General features: G+C 37.4%; 2 protein-coding genes across 8 annotated transcripts in view; both read right to left on the minus strand.

Moving 5' to 3' along the window:
• iqsec2b (IQ motif and Sec7 domain ArfGEF 2b) overlaps positions 1-11,568 on the minus strand; it is a 69,531-nt gene extending 57,963 nt beyond the window's left edge. For 2 of the 7 annotated variants that reach the window (XM_026269850.1, XM_026269854.1), the window contains exon 1: positions 9,812-11,568. In XM_026269850.1, the coding sequence (XP_026125635.1) occupies positions 9,812-10,254 (443 nt within the window). In that variant the 5' untranslated portion in view covers positions 10,255-11,568. The remainder of the gene's footprint in view (positions 1-9,811) is intronic. The other 5 variants (XM_026269857.1, XM_026269858.1, XM_026269852.1 and 2 more) reach the window with 4 other exon arrangements.
• A 2,543-nt stretch (positions 11,569-14,111) lies between these two features.
• magixb (MAGI family member, X-linked b) overlaps positions 14,112-17,892 on the minus strand; it is a 62,820-nt gene continuing 59,039 nt past the window's right edge. The window contains exon 18 of the mRNA XM_026269859.1: positions 14,112-16,341. Within this exon, the coding sequence (XP_026125644.1) occupies positions 15,260-16,341 (1,082 nt within the window). The 3' untranslated portion in view covers positions 14,112-15,259. The remainder of the gene's footprint in view (positions 16,342-17,892) is intronic.

A 17,892-nucleotide genomic window follows, 5' to 3' on the forward strand; every position in this document is an offset into this window, starting at 1 on the left:
TCCAATCAGCAAATCAACATCAGCAGGAAGTTGAGGGATCTTTACACCTTTCAGATATGACCATTTATCCAAATCCTTTTGAGTGACAATGTTGTCTCTGGACACAGGCATTCTCTCTTGAGTAAAGACTTCTGGAAGGCTGTAAAAGATGTCATCATGAAGGCTAGAGACTTCCAGTCCAGTCAAAATAGTACTACTAATAGCCTTTTGATTGCCCATTGTTTTCAAAACAATATTAGTAATCTTTCCTTTTAATTTCAAACTGTGCATTAAGCTTTATCAGATTTATTTATCACAGATTGTACTGGACATAACTCACAGTTTTGCTGCACAATGCACTTATGATATCATTGAATGCTACCTCATAATCACATCCAAACACGTTCAAACACGATCTCCAGACACGATCAAAAAATGTTGTGCTTCCCTCTAATTACACACCTGCCCTCTCTTACTCTTTACCTACCTATATACTAATTTAAGCCCACACTCCACCCAGTGGTAAAACACAGAATTACAATAGACCATAATGGCTCTTACAATCCACACCTGCTGTGATGAGTTGCCTATGGTGCGAAACCCTCCCTGAGAGTAAATCATAATATAGCACATTCAAAATGTCAAACAGAAATGCTCCATATGCCACATTATGGGAAGATCACAAATTACACGCAGTCATGGTTTCTTGCACCAAAACATTGTTTTTTAGTCATTTAGATTTGTCCATTTTCCACCATCTGATCCTCAGAACTAAAACTGCTTTTACTTCTACAACAATATTACTTTAAGTGGTTACACTTTATTTGACAAGACCCTTATTGCACATTAATATAGTATTAACAGTAAATTATGAATCATTACACACAACTAACCCTAAAACCATAACCACATGCTAACTTTAGATTGATGCATGTAATATTACTTAAAATCTAAATGTATAATGCACAAGGACATAAAAATAAAGTGTAACTCTGTATGTAAATTATCTCTGTTACGATTGGCTTAGCGCTGCAATCCAGGGTAGTTCACACTGTTGCTCATCAAGGTGGTTTGTTGCTGAATAATGAACAGGTGTTGGGAGGTTGGACTGAATAGGAAGCTGGCATTAAGAACTGGCAGTAAACGTGAGATAAGCAGCTATTTATACACCTGAAGCACCGTGATAGGCATAATTACATGAATGTGCGCCTCTATGTTTAGAGAATCAATTTAATGTGTGATCATGTGACTAAGATGCTATTTTTAAACAAATTAATTAAATAACACTAAACTATGATCTTAATCAATTAACAATGATGACTAGATTTCCTGCAACTAGAAGCTCTTGTTCTATTTCCAATAGCAAAGAGTTGTGTAAAGGCCCTCATGTCAACATTTCCCAGTGCACTGAACTACATTCAGTGATTCGTCACCCAGAGTGTCACACTGCATGCTTTAACATGCGTTAACGTGGCTCTTAAAGTTCAAACAACTTCAGCATAACCCTGACCCTGTTTGCAGTTAACCTTTTAAAGAGCAGCCAATTTTTTTGTAATCCTGTACAATGGTGGAGGTCAAAGCAATAACCTGTGTAATACACTTACATTAGAGACACATGATTATACATGATTACAGAAATGTTTAACACTGGGACCCACATATCTGAACTATAAGATTATAAGATATTACATATAAAATTTAAGTACTGAGTAATATTAATTAACTACATGAACTTACTACATGGTTAGGGTTAGGATAAGGGTTTGGCTTAGGGTTATTTGCATCTAATTATGCATAATTTATTGTTAGTAAGTGCATGTAACGTGTAACATGGACACTTTAAAATAAAGTGTTACCAAGATGACAATTAAATTAATAATTTGATGAAACTGAAACGATGCACTTATACTTATGTACGTACACATTTTTACATCATACATTTTTTTTTAAATGCACGCTATTATATCTTTAACTTCTGTAATTCCATCACAGTGCTGACCCCCCCAAACCCATCCACTACCCCCCCCCCCCCCCCATAAAATCCACTTTTAAACATAACCATACCAGGAAACCTGTCCATAAACTTTCCCATATTCCACCTCTCTAGCAGTAAAAGTTCTAAATGAGCACAAATTGTACTAAACAATTCATAATTAGTAGTTAAAGCAATCTAATATAAAGTGGAACCTAACTTTCTACATGCAAATTCGACACATTAAGACACCTGAATGGAAGCCAGCATGAGGAGGGAATGCCCCAAATACAAAGAAAAAGAAAAGAAACCATGACACTCCCGTGGACCTAGTTTGATGACCTCAATTCTGAAAGAAAACAACAACAACAACGGTGCATTCAATACAACAGAGAGCAACAGTCAAGTTCTAGAAGTGAAAATGGCATTCATTTTGAGCATTGATTTGTAATGATAACTTTCAGACAGAACTACTGTGAGCTCAGAAGAAGTTAGTCAATGGTATATGCATCACTGAAGCCATAATACGGCATTATTTCAACTTATTTTTAAAATAATGTTTAACAACAGAATCCCCTTCCCGTCCCACTCCCACGAAACACAGCAAATGATGTAACAGAATCTTCCTACGCTCTCAAACTACTCATATGTTGGTGTGTATATGAATCTTTTGCAATAAACATAAAATCTACTATTTCACATAATCAACATCTTTAAATAGTTGTTTATTTATCCGTCATATTTATTTTAAAACCTCATTCTCAATGCTTGTTCTCATTCACAATTGTTTGTAGTTCTTTCCTTCCTATAAGTCGTTTAGTACATATGCTTGTACTTTTATCTTTCTCTCTGACTTTCGATTACATTTTAGTTTCAAATTAGAATTTGTAATGTTTGATTCACCTTATACCTCTTTAATTCTTTGACTTTTTAAAAAATACCTATAGGACACATGAATGGGAAATACTTCCAGAAGCAAGGCCCCTGAAAAAGTGAATTCTACAGCACAAGCACTTTAAGGGGAATAGCTCAGGAATCAGATTAAAACACACATATAGATTTCTCATCATATTCACTGAATATGGATCAGCCTGCTAGTACTGAACATAGACAGTGAAATGAAAATGTATTCTGAGTGTGTGTGGCTATGGCAGCAATGCTTTCAAGGCGACACATTTAAAGACTATTCAACTGTTGTGACCAATTCCTAATGATATCATTAGATCACATTATTTTCCCCTCTTGGTTATGCCAGCAGAATCGCCAATTCAAAGGTTGAGAAAGTTGATAAATAATTATGAAAACAAAGATGATGAATCATCTTCAACAAGAGCAGGGATTATTAAGTAAAAAGGGTCAAATGTATTTTTATGGTGTCTAACTGCAAATGCTCAAAGTTATTCCAAAGGACACAAACGGCAGAGGTCAGCAGGAACAGAGAGGTTCAGACGGCTGGCACACAGTCTGAGACATCAGAAGCACTCCAAAAGCACAACATGGGTCAGTAATTAACCCCTGCGGGACAACCCCGACCTAATGCAGATAAAAAGAGTCAGATGACAACTGAAAGATGGAGAGAGGATCAAATACAGCATTTACTGTAAGACTACATGGAGATGAGCGAGCTAAAATGGAGGAGTGCGAAGAGTGAGAGAGAAAGACCTTCTCTCAGCATGTTCAAGTCTAAAAGAGAAACGGTGGAACACACACACTGATTCTCCATCTGTTGGCCACAGAGAGGGCAGCACACATGAAAAGAGAGAGAGACACCTAAAAACATAAGGAGAGAGAGTTTAAAAAAAGCTCATAACTCATAAATGGAGAGACCGAATCAAAAGAAAGAGAGTGAGGGAGAAAAGAGCACAGAAGGGGAAAAAGTGGAGAGAAGATATGAATAAAGAATGACCTCTGACCTGAAGCAGTGAAAAGAGGATGCTGGGATTGTGAGAGATGAGTGTGAAAAGGGGATGAGACAAGCTTCAGAAAGCAGAATGATGTCAGGAATAGTGTGCTTCATGCTTTGGGAAAGACAATGAAGACTCTTTTATGGTGGAAAAGTGCCCTTAAAAATAACTCAATAGACTGGACTTGAGGATAAATGCATTAAAAAGACAATTCGCCTTAAAAATGAATAGTCTTTCATCATTTTCTCACCCTTCGAAACTGTATGACACTCTTATGGGGAGGGGAAAACTTTCTTTTTGAAATGAAAGTGAATGAAAACTGAAGCTTGTGTATTAAAAAAGTAGATCTAAGTTTGACTAGTGCACCATATATCAGACACAGGTCACAGGGTTTAACAGCACATTGAAGGGGATGATTATGTGAATACATTACTTAAATGTCATTCTGTTTGTCACAAAAAAAAGCTATCTTTAGAAGACTTGGAAAATACACCAGTCAAATGGACCACTTTTGATTATTTTATACTTTTCTTCATGGCTTGTGAAGCTTAAATTCTATTATATGCCGCGTTTCCACCGAAATTACCCGGAATATTTGTACCAGGAACTTTTTTTCCCAGGAACTTTTTTCACCGCAGACCTGTTGCTTTCTGCGTTTCCATCGCAGTGTAGAGTACCGGGAAGATTAGACAAAGTACCGCTGATTTAAAAAAATAATAAAAAAAGTACGCTGATTTTGGATGTGCATCATTGGTAGTTAGTTCTGACTGCGTGCATTCGACTGGGGAGTGTGATGTCCGCGACGACGCGAATCCTGTAATTTTTCTCTGTATATTTACAATAAAACGAAATAGGATATCAAATACCACTGCCTCCTTTGGTTTTCATTTAAGCATAATAACAGCTGCAGAAATGTACTTAGTTCAGGGATATGTGTATATGCAGCCATTACAATGAAACGAAATATTATATAAATTTGCCTTTTTTATTTTCATTTTAACATATGGATAAATTGAATACAGACCAAAGAAAATCTGTTAGATTTACCCCGCGGCTGAATTATATTTTATGTTTAACCACTAAAGACACATCAGAGCCAGCGGCACATATCAGAAGGTCTATCCCAGGAGAGGCTGCTCTCTGCGGATACATGAGGACTGAGCTCCCGCTGATCGAGTGGAGCTCACCGTCTACGAGATCGGCGAAACACATTTTTAAATAGGCGCTGGCTTTATAAATAAACCATAGATTTGAGTTTTAAACAACTACATTCTCGCCTGAAATACCTTTAAAATTACATTTCATTCCACAATAACAGTAATATTTTGAAAATGTTCATCCGAATAAATGGTGGTTGAACTCAACCAGTGCTGCGTGAACTCAACCAATCAGGATGTTTAGCGCCAAAGTCCCGCCCCCGAAAGTTCCGGAACTTTGAAAAAGTACTACCTCGCCAGCAGGGACTTTCTGAGGGGCATTTTTTTACCTGAAACTTTATTTAGTTCCTGGTTCCTGCGGTGGAAACACACCAAGTACCAGGCCAAAGTCCCTAGTTCCTGGGTAAAGTTCCTGCGGTGGAAACGCGGCTATAGTTGTATAAAAAAAGAGTAATCAGTACAATTCTTTTAAATTTCCACAAATTTGGAGGAACATGCAGACATGAGAGTGAGCAAATTATGAAGTACTAAGATTATTCAAACGAAAACTGAAATAAAAATAAAGTAATATTTAAAAAGCATTTTAAGGCATTAACATGTGCTTTGTAAGTACAAACCCAACTCCAAAAAAGTTGGGACATTGTAAAAATTGTGAATAAAAACAGAATGCAATGATGTGGGAGTTTCAAATTGTCAGTATTTTATTCAGAATACAACATAGATGACATATCAAATGTTTAAACTTATATAAAAAAATAAGTTGATTTTAAATTTTATGGCATCAACATCTCAAAACAGTTTGAAAAAGGCCATCCCCTCTTTTTTTATAACAGTCTGCAAATGTCTGGGGACTGAGGAGACAAGTCGCTCAAGTTTAGGAATAGGAATGTTTTTCCATTCTTGTCTAATACAGGCTTCTAGTTGTTCAACTGTCTTAGGTCTTCTTTGTCACATCGTCCTCTTTATGAAGTGACAAATGATTTCTATGGGTGAAAGATCTGGACTGCAGGCTGGCCATTTCAGTACCTGGATCCTTCTTCAACCGAGCCATGATGTTGTAATTGATGCAGTATGTGGTCTGGCATTGTCATGTTGGAAAATGCGAGGTCTTCCCTGAAAGAGACGATGTCTGGATGGGAGCATATGTTGTTCTAGAACTTGGATATACCTTTCAGCATTGATGGTGCCTTTCCATATGTTTAAGCTGTCCATGCCACACGCACTCATGCAACCCCATACCATCAGAGATGCAGGCTTCTGAACTGAGCGCTGATAACAACTTGGGTTGTCCTTGTCCTCTTTAGTCCTGGTGACATGGCGTCCCATTTTTCCAAAAAGAAACTTCAAATTTTGATTTGTCTGACCACAGAACAGTTTTCCACTTTGCCACAGTCCATTTTAAATGAGCCTTGGCCCAGAGAAAACGCCTGAGCTTCTGGATTATATTTAGATATGGCTTCTTTCTATAGAGATTTAGCCGGCAATGGCGAATGGCACGGAGGATTGTGTTCACTGACAATGTTTTCTGGAAGTATTCCCGAGTGTTGTGATTTCCATTATAGTATCATTCCTGTATGTGATGCAGTGCCGTCTAAGGGCCTGAAGATCACGGGCATCCAGTATGGTTTTCTGGCCTTGACCCTTACACGCAGAGATTGTTTCAGATTCTCTGACTCTTTGGATGATATTATGCAATATAGATGATGATAACTAACTCTTTGCAATTTTTCTCTGAGAAACTACTTTCTGATAACCCCACTATTTTTCGCCACAGCATTGGGGGAATTGGTGATCCTCTGCCCATCTTGACTTCTGAGAGACACTGCCACTCTGAGAGGCTCTTTTTATATCCAATCATGTTGCCAATTGACCTAAAAAGTTACAAATTGGTCCTCCAGCTGTTCCTTATATGTACATTTAACTTTCCCAGCCTCTTATTGCTACCTGTCCCAAATTTTTTGGAATGTGTAGCTCTCATGAAATCCAAAATGAGCCAATATTTGGCATGACATTTCAAAATGTCTCACTTTCAACATTTTATGTGTTATCTATATTCTAAAATATAAGTTTATGAGATTTTTAAATCATTCCATTCCTTTTTTTTACTCACAATTTGTACAACTTTTTTGGAATTCGAGTTTGTACTAATAAACAGCTATTAATAGTACAAATAAATATGCTAGTAGCAAAATGCATGTTAATAAGCAAATAGTGCGATTTGGTCCTTAAAATAAATTTTTACCATAACAGCTTCCTATCACCCCTAAAATTGCTCTTTTTTCTTAACACATGTTGATAACCTACTAAACTCAACAAAAAAAAGACACGTTACCTATTTATCTATTTTTACAATATTGTGCAGTCTACCATCCTAAAATTAAGGAAACCTTTAGTCGGCACGGCCATTATAACAGGTTGAAAATTGCCAAGGAGGACATAAATCTGAGGTCATTATGCTAAACGCTGGAGCACAAGCATAATTAAAATTATAGTGAAGGACCTAATAACAGGATCTCAAATAAATCTAGACAAAAATGGAAGCGTTTCATTTGCTGCCTCCGCTGTGATCTCTGTAGTACTGGAACAAACTGCCCAGCCAATCAGCACAGTCTTACACCCACATAAATAACTGATATGTGTTCCTTACTAATGACTAACAGCCCCATGGGAGGAGGATGCAGAGAGAGAGAGAGAGAGAGAGAAAGAGAGAGGCCAGACTATTGCCTGTAACATCAGTGAATTGTTTTTTTTTTTTTTTGTAAACGGACACAAACTGTTCAAAATTTAATTTTCAGCATAATGAGTTGGATTGTCAATCAATTCTGGTGTTTCATGTATTCCCCTATGTCAAGAGGTAGATAAATACAGTGAGCTGGGGGGGGGGTTCTTTTTTGTGTTCAAGGGCATTTGCAACCCTGTAGAAATGCTCAGAAACAATCCATTTGATGTCAATTAAAGTGCCAAATCTGAACTTTGAACATCACACTGAACACTTGTGAGAAATACTAAACCTGTTCCCCCAATCAACCTGGTTTCTTTTAAAGCTTTTTCTGAACACGATGTTTCAACATTGTTAAAGGAGAGTGATGGATTGTTCTAGTCAATAATTTCAGACAGGCAAGGATGTATGAGGCAGAAGATGAACAGATCTGAAAGCTCTTGAGAAACTTGAGTACAGAATACAGGGGTTGTGCAGCTGCCGGCGATGAGCAAGCAAACATAATTATATGAGTTGGGTAGCGGGTTGAGCTCAATGAGGCAGAGAGGAAGAAACACGCTGAGTCTGATGCTCTGTAGCTGCTGCTTTTGTTGACGCCTGGATCACCCAAGGATGCAGATAAAAACATCTGCAGAATAGTTAACCTTTCACCCACCAACAACAAACTTATTTAGAACTGAAAAAACAAGGAAGCATAAAGCTTGAGGAAAATAGGCAAACAAAATGACGAGAGAAGTGGGTATTTCAAACACAGTTTGGGCTTTTGCCAAAAACAAAAATGTAGGTCTCATCTCTATATGAAGTGTTTTACAATGTGCTATCCAAACTGCACCCAAAATAAACCCTCAAATAATTAAGAGTCAAGTTTCTTACATTTTAGGGCCATATTTAGTAAACAGGGCAAATTAGCGTTAGAGCACTATTCCATAACAGCACCAATGGGAGGGGAAAAATCTGTGGATGATTTACTGACGATGTGCACATTAAAGAACAGACGCTGCTAGATCATTTCCATAATGACCAGCGCAATCTACCAAGAGCAGCGTAAATTACCACCTGCTTTAAGACCAACAAAAAACAACCCTATAGGTCATTTGTGCAAGCACCTTATTACAACCTGTATTTACGTTTTAAAGTTTAGTGCCCATCTATTGGGCGTAAGAATAATGACAGTATCGTGTTACGTCTGTCATCGTGAAATGACGTATGACTGTCAATACCAATCAAAATGCGTGTTTATTTAAATGCAATTTGTGGACTTTTCACGTGATCCAACTCAATCTCACGGCAATTTGTATTTTTTTTATTAGGTGGCTAATTCCTATGAATTTGTATGAATGACCACACCTAACCCCACCCCTAAACGTACCCTCACAGAAAACATGCAACATCTTGATTTACAGAGCATATACATTTCATGAATGTGTGTTCTCCGGGATCGAAACCCATGATCACATGATTGTATATTGTTGTTTAACGCGATGCTCTACCAACTGAGTTACACGAAACACAATTATGATGCAGAAAAAGAGTACAAAGCATTAATATGAAAGTGTCCTGTTACCAATAAGGGGTGCAATTGTAGTATACGCTCTGATGGGTCGTATTTCAGGGATTTTGTCAAACGAACTACAGTATGCGGGCGTATTGGTTGGAGGACATTTTGTTTTTGGGCATTAAATAATGGTGCAAATAGCAGTGATTTGGCGAGCGCAAACATTAGTAAATTGCATTGTGTGATTCATTTTTAATACTCTCCTCCCATAGATTTTACGCCTGAAAGGGAAACTCTGACAAATAGAGTCCATATTAAATAAGGTCAGATGCAAAAATAACCATGTGTATACCTTTTAAGTGCCAATTTTCAAAATAAATTCTCAAAATCAACTTATTTGTGATTTGTGGCCACACACTTTTCTGTTGACCAGGCTTGGTAATTCATATCAACATTCAACCTAAACCTCTCCAAATACAAAAAAAAATATATAGCACAAATACTATATATTGCAAAAAAAGGCCTGAACATCCAGTAACCTGGATCCACTCTGATGAAGTTTAACTAAGGGAATGAGGCACTTACTGTTTCCGTAGAGTGGAGGTGTTGTTGGTCCCAGAGCTGTCGTTTCGCTCCAGTCGGCCTCTCTCCTCGACAGGGGCTGACCCACATGACAGGCCTCGGGTCAGTCTGGTCTGAGTCCGTCGAGCCGGGCCAGGCACCGTGGAAGAGGGTATATTACTGCTGCTGTTCTGATGGACACCTGCAGCGCTGTGGTTTGGTAGAGATGACGGCTGGCTGGGCTTAGAGCTCTGGCTGTAGCTGTGGTTCTGCGTCGAGTTCTCGGTTCCCGGGATGCGATCATGCCGCAGGTCCTTGTTCTCCTGGTTGACCCGGTCTAGCTGTGTTTGGAGCTCCTCGATGCGTTTACGCTGGGTCTCTAGAAGTTTGGCTTGGTTCTCGATGATGTTATTGAGCTCCAGAAGATACTCCACAGCCCGACTCGGGCTGTCTGGGTTGGACTCCATGGTTTGGGCCTTACCACTCCCCCCCCACCCGATAAGTTCAGTGGGGGGGAGATAAAACAAAAGAGCCTGAAGGTAGAAACTTGATTGAAATGTCTTTTATCCTATATATTGCAACTTGAGTCTCAACAACTGAAAAACACCAGCAAAGAACATTTAAAGCACCAATGTTATATGCATCGACTGCATCTTAATGTTCATCCATGAATCCTTGTAAAAAAAGTATAGGTGGTAACTGCAGCTCTCAGTAAAGGAGTTTAAAAGTCAATAATTTGCATCCTCCCAGCTGCAGTGATAGTGCTTCAACAAGTTAGTGAAGAAAGATGATGTATAAAGAAAAAAAAGACATTAGCTAATAGCTTTTCCTGACAAAAAGATCCACGTGACGACATGAAATCATAAGTGATGTAAATAAATGGCTATATTACAGTCAGAAATAACATCTACAGAGCACTGCTTCCACAAACCCAGTCATTATAGAATCCAGTCATCTTGAGATCTGCTGTGCTACACACAACTCCCACATGCTGAGGTAGCACAGCGGAAAATTGGGAACAGCAGCAAAAAGATATAAATCTAATCCCTGAAATCCACTAAGATCTGTATAGCTTGAGATAGACATCATACTGTAAAAATAAGAAAGAGCTTTTTTCATTAACAGAAAAGTTAGATTTCGTAAAACTGAACCATAAATGTAATGTCCACTCTTCCTTCATTCAGGCAGCAGAAGATTGATACATTAAAAGTCTATGAGACATGTGGACGCGCCGAGCGCGCGCTCCTCTTCTTCTACAATATAGTGTCAGTAATTTATATATTAAAAATAAAATGTACAAATATGGCTCCACATCCACAAAAATCCTACTTACTCTCTTTATCGGCGATTTCTTTTCTTCAACCCATTTTCATGGGTAGCTTTCAGTTAATCTCGAGCTCTCCGATTTCTTCGTACAATTTGCTCGTGTTTTGTTTGTTTTAATCTCGACGTCAGTCGAGTTTGCATAACTACATCGCTTAAGACGGCATTTGTCTTTTCTCTCATACAACAGACTTTTCCCAGGCGTAAATCTAAGAGCTGGAGCACCTGCTGTAAAGTTGGCGCTCTTCTGTATTTCCCGAAGTAAACTGCTGCTGCTCGCTGGAGGCGCGCGGAGGGTTTGGAGAGAGAGGAGCTCGCGCGGCTCGGGCTCGTGAGAGCGGTTTACACCTGACAGATCCGACAGACAGACACTGGCGGCCAGAGAAGCGGTAAACTCGTCTTCCCTGCGCTCGCCACTCAGTCAACCCACGCAAGATCTTTTCAGTACACGAGAGAGATATTTCAACAAATGAAGCTCGAATCACACAAACATAGGCTACTACATATGCAAATTATTTCAGTAGCCTTACAAAATTACCATGGTTACAACATCTCTGCCAAAACACCACAGTTACAACGAGTATTGCCAAATAATTAATATTAGCGAAGTGATTTTTGGATCATAGCTGGTTTGGTTTAAGATCATCAGGCCAGTCATTAGTTGGTTTAGAGAACAGTTTTAAAATTGCTTGTTTTATTCTTCATTATTATTTTACTTTTATGTAAATCACTTTGAATTACCATTGTGTACGAAATGTGCTATATAAATAAACTTGCCTTGCCTAAAATTGAAAACTTAATATTCGTTGCCTGCAGTTAAGTAAAACATGCAGCAATTTGCACTTTTCACAGACCATTTAGAATCTAATCATGAAGCAAATGTAGTTGATAATGAACAGAACTGTAATAATCATAGCAGTATTGCACAGTATTAGAGTTTTATTACAGTATTAACTTAAAAATTATTGGAATTTCAAAACCCACATTAAAACATTAACTATAATAATCTAATATTTTATTATTTATTCATAATATAAATAAAATAATAATAATAATAATTTTCAGCATTAATAGCTGTTGTTTTTGGTTCTCAAATACTAAAGTCAATTTAATACCATTCTGTTATTTCTATAGTCTTGATATGAAGTACTTTTCAAAATGCTTTGCTGTCATCTACTGCTCAGGGCAGAAATTACATCCACATGTAGCACTGCACACACACACACACACACACACACACACACACACACAATCTAAAGCAAGAAAAAGCACTCCAGGGACCAACTGATCTCAGGTTGATACATTAATCTTTATTATAACTCTTATATAATTTGTTACCTGCATTTGGGTTACAATGGATTATAACAATATAATCATAACAGAAACATATTATATGTATATATAATTATAATATACTTCTATTTATTTCTATTTACAATTAGTACATATGGCCATATATATTAGTATGGACATAAAGACAGTGTTAGACTCTAAAATGGACCTTTCAGATTGAACATGTAATAAATATAGAGGCATTAAACTTCTTAGTGTTAGACTTGTTATGTGGCGTTGGCTCATGAATATTATGATATGGTTAAAGATGTGTGGACCACCGACACCAGACTGACTTCAACAAACTGATCCCAGACCTGCTGGGGCTGCACAGATTACACTGCTGTCCCAATTAACTGCTGTGGGTTAAAATGGCAACATCTTATGCATAGTTTAAATGTGCGTATATTCTGGTAGAGAGTATGACACACAGATTTAACAATCTTGGGTGGTGTTTTGGTTTGATGAGAGATTAGGAACTTAATGATCCGCAAAAAATGAATCAAGGAAAATAAGTATTAGGCACAGTTTTTAGGTTAAATGCTAAAATATCATCAGTATATCTAGAGTTAACAAGCTACAGTGAACAAGAGCATAATAGAGTCGACCTCTCTCATGTTTACAAGCAAGCTTTCGTCAGTAAAGATAAAGACCCTGGGTGCATAAAATAAAGAGGTTTTGCAGGATTGGCACAATGCCACTCAATGCAAACTTCCAGTTTATATTTTCAGTACAAACATTCAGTCCTTTTTGGTTGACGAGGTCAAACCTGCCAAGAGCAGTACGAGAACCATTTCCTTAAGTATTACTTTGTTCTTCTTATAAATCACACTTCATGTTTCATAGTTAAATCTCATTTAAGGTTTTCACAGATATAATCACTAATATACTGTAATTTCGCATTGCAGAAGTTGGAGAAATACTTAATATTTGTATCTGTGTTAATCAAACTTTGATAGCTGCAAGAAATGTATTATGGGTAAATCTATTACTTTTCCTTTAAATGGCACACAACCATGTAAAAATATGCATCATTGGAAATTTAATTTAATCTTAATTGAGATTTCTGAGGTCACAGAGGCCAAGGTCAGCAGACAGGAGGAGTCTTTTGTTACGAAGGCAGCAGTAAGGGTCACTTTGAGGGTGTAAAGGGGGCGTACAAAAAAAAAAATCGTATAGTTTATATATCTGCTCCCTGAGATGTCAGAGACCCAGAGGGCACAAAATGAATATTTAAATTATGAGCAACTACATAAAAATAAAGCATATTTCTCTGGGGCAACTCTTGGGAGTGTGACAAATATATCTCCTCTTAAGTGTTTAGAAACTGTACACATTCACAAGAATGCTAAATAACGCAATCATCATTCAAAAACAGTTTAGCAGAGATCTGGATAATACTTATTTTACAATGTTGCACAAATGATTCAAAGTTAATGTTACAAACATTAAACCTTGGGCTAAACTCTCATTCAAAAGTTTGAGGTCGGTAAGATTAAAAAAAAAAAAAAATGTTTTTTCAGAGAACACTCATACTCAGTAAAAACAGCAATATCGTGAAATATTATTGCAATTTAAAATAACCTACTTTTATTTGAGTTTATTTTAAAATGTCATTTATTCCTGTGTTGCAAAGCTGATTTTTCAGCAGCTTCAGTGTCACATGATCCTTCAGAAATCATTCTGATATGCTGATTTGATGCTCAACTAACATTTCTTATTATTAATAATGCTAAAAACACTTGTGCTGTGTAATATTTTTGTGGAAACTGCAATACAATAATTTTTTCGGGATGCTTTGATGAATAGAAATATCCAAAATAGCAAGTACTGACCCCAAACTTTTGAATGTTAATAATTTCATGGCTAACGAAATGTACACCATTTAGTCTTTCACTGGTTTACATGAAGCATTGTATAAGATTAAATAGAGTTCCTACAGAAGAACTGAAGAGAAAAATAGCAGTGCTAAAAAGGTTAAACCTGGACTCAAGCTAGCATGACAGATACATAGAATATTTGGCCCTTCACATGATAGTTTTGTTGCATACAAAGTCAATATACTATACAAACAGTCTGGCACAACAGTAAAAGATGTTGCGTTGATAACTGCAGACTTTCATTGTGGAGGACACAGTGGAAGAGAAGAAGAGAGAAAGACTTGAGAGAGCAAGCTGGAGTGGGAGTGTTCAAAAACTGCTTAAATGTGCAGGAAAAAACTAAAATATAATAATGTCCTCTAAGTGATGTTTCCCTGTGTAAAACTCACCACCATGATCCATTGCTGTGGATGGTTGCAGTGGTGTTTCCAAGCATGTTCTTGGATGGTTCTGCAGTAAACTACTTCACACTTTAAACTCGGCATTGTGTACTATGAATATTGTTGGCACAAATTGTTTGTTCTTTTCTTCATTTTTAGGTCACCTTGGATAAAAGTGCATGCTAAATGTACATTTATGTAAATTGCTTGCTGACCAAGTCAAAAAAGCAAGTTCTTTAGGCGCAGTCACATTAGCAAAATTTCGGTGGAATTTTGCAGGTAAAAAATGGTTAACTGTCAATATATCTGCTACTGGTGACGTCTACTAGATTTCGTCCACTTAAGCTCCGCCCATTTCTTACAATCAGCTGCAAATTCACATTCAGATCTGCCTCCATCCAATCAACTACCAACATGCTTTACCACGTCCCTGTCCTACATTTCCTTCTTTTCACAAATCCAATCAAATACGAAAGTTTGTCATACTTCCATTTCATCGCGACTTTAAACCTAAGTATAAGCAATATTAATAGTGATGGTTGCCTTTACAACATAACTCATGTTTCTGTTCCTCCACCTTTCTCAACATCTCTATTAAACCTCTGTGAGTTGGGTTTGAGCCAGGGGCCTGGAAGTGGAGGCCCCTGGGCCCTTCGTGTGGTTTTCAAGGTAAGGTTTTCATTCAGATACATTGAGAGACCCGAGATACTGGCTGCGGAAACGCTACACTCAGACACACTAGCTCCTGATTCGGACTCTGCGTATTCAGGCGGCGCAGATGTGAGGAAAGCAAATGGGGTTCGATCGAATTCAGAGCCTACTACTGGCTGTCCAGATAAGGGTTGAAGTGGGCGGGGCTGAATTTCTGAAGGTAGCACGCGGACGCCTAAATAAGGCAGACGATCACGGAAACTCATTTCTGCTACGTTTTCACTTTGTCGCTTTACATTCAATTCGTCCGGAATCCCTCGTTCAGTTTTTTTGTTCAGCTCCCACTCAAGCACTTTATTCACCTCCTTTTCTGTTTCCCATTCCTTGTCGCTCTCTGAAGCAAGCGATTTTCTCTCCTCCCTCTCCCATTCTTTGTCTTTCAGCCTTTCTCTCTCTCTCATCCACTCTTGTTCTGTCTCTCTTTCCCACTCGTCCTCCTCGTTGTCTTCCTCCCACTGCAGTTTAGGCTCAGGAAGTCTCTGGTTATTGATAGTTTGTGTGTTCTTGCTTTCGTCTTTTTGCCTCTTTCTCTCCACCCGTCTCACCCTCTCCTCGCTCTTGCTCCGTCTTGACCTGTCTTCTCTTCTCTCATTGCCTTTTTCCTTCTCTTTCCTGACTCTTTCAACTCTTTCCTCCACGTTTTCATCACTTTGTCCTGTGTTTCTAGACAAGCTCTGTGTCCTTCGTCTCCTCCTTTCGTCTCTCGACCTTCGCCCCCTGCCCTGACTGCCGCCCTCGAGACTGTCAGGGCTCTCGCGGTCTCCTCCGTCACTTCCCTTCTCCCTCTGTTCTCTCCGCTCTCGGTTGGTCTTCCCTGGTTTTTGAACGCTGGATGTGGCACCCTGTTGAGCTCGGCCTTGGCTCATTGTAGCCAAACCCGACTGCAGGGCCTGGGGTGAGGAGGAGACGGCTGTGACTTGATCACGGTCTGAGAGTGAAATGTTCAAGACAGATGATGGTGGAGAGAAAAGAGAGAATATTAAAGGGATAGTTCATCCAAAAGTGAACAGCCATCATTTGCTCACCCGATTATGTAACATTGTTACATTTTAAACTTGCTTTTCCATAGAAAACAACAGGAGACTTCTTAAGGAATCTTCATATAGATATTTTTTCGTAAAACAATTTTCTAAAATATTTCAGTAACTCTAGTTCAAGTGAAATGTAAAATAAATTATGGTTTAGAGAGTTTTGAAAACCAAACACAGCCAATGTTCCAGAGTATTTCAAGTGTTTCACTCAGGTCTTTTGTCACGCTCTTTAGTGAGGACTTTGAGGTCATTCTGAATGTGTGTGTGTTTCACATTTAAAGCTGTGGCTGACTCATTAAAACTAAAAGCTAAGAAGCTTTGAAATGCAAAAGTGTCTGTTTGATATGCTAATAATGAACCACTTATATATATATATATATATATATATATATATATATATATATATATATATATATATATATATATATATATATATATGAAATAAAGTACGAAAACTCTACAATATAAAAAGAAAACATACAAACATACAAAAATGTAATAGGTTTACAATTACAGTAAAAGGAAATAAAATAATTAGGGCCACCAAAGTTAACATATTTTAAGTATGTTTAACACTGTTGATACAGTGTTTATATAGTTAAACACTTCCTAAATAGGAATAGTCAGAATCTTAGCAGGATAATTTAATAGTCAAATGACTAATATAATTGATTAATATAATTAAGAACTAACGGATTGTTAATTGTTCCAAATTAGATGATTTACAATAGTGAAGCCATTTGCAGTCTCAGTGTGGAAGAACTGAATTACCGAGATAAACTACCAAGATATAATTTAAGATAAACTGGTATAAAATAGAAAGCACCAATTAAAAATGTTAATGAGAGGGCCAACTAGGGACTGCTGCAGTGTCAAAGGACATCTCTGCAATATATATATATATATATATATATATATATATATATATATATATATATATATATATATATATATATATATAATTTATTTTTTTTTATTTTTTTTTACAAGGAGCTAAATGCACTGAACACTAACATACATTTTGAAAGAAATAAGAGATTGTAATCAAAAAATGAACACAATTAATCATCATTCTGTTCTGTAAGGAATTCTCCTCTCATAACGGAGCAACTGAAGCCTGACGTCCCCTCAAAATGCAAAGCATGTTTGACATGATTTAATTGTCTGTCAAAATAACATACTGTCTCTTCATTATGTTCATTTGCTTGGTTTATAATCAGATGATTAATTTGATTACATTTTTAATGTATATCCCATACACATTATATACGTACACTTACTTTTTCTAAACAAATAATTTAATCAATGACACTTTTGATCTAATAACATCTGGAATTACCAGCTGTTTTTAACCCATTACCTGTCCTGTTCAACTGCATCACAAACAGGTTGACATCACAGTGACTCTAGGTGTATTATCGACATACGACAGTCAAAGACATTTAGAC

Source organism: Carassius auratus, chromosome 8 (genome assembly GCF_003368295.1).
Source record: "Carassius auratus strain Wakin chromosome 8, ASM336829v1, whole genome shotgun sequence".
In the NCBI taxonomy this organism is placed as follows: domain Eukaryota; kingdom Metazoa; phylum Chordata; class Actinopteri; order Cypriniformes; family Cyprinidae; genus Carassius; species Carassius auratus.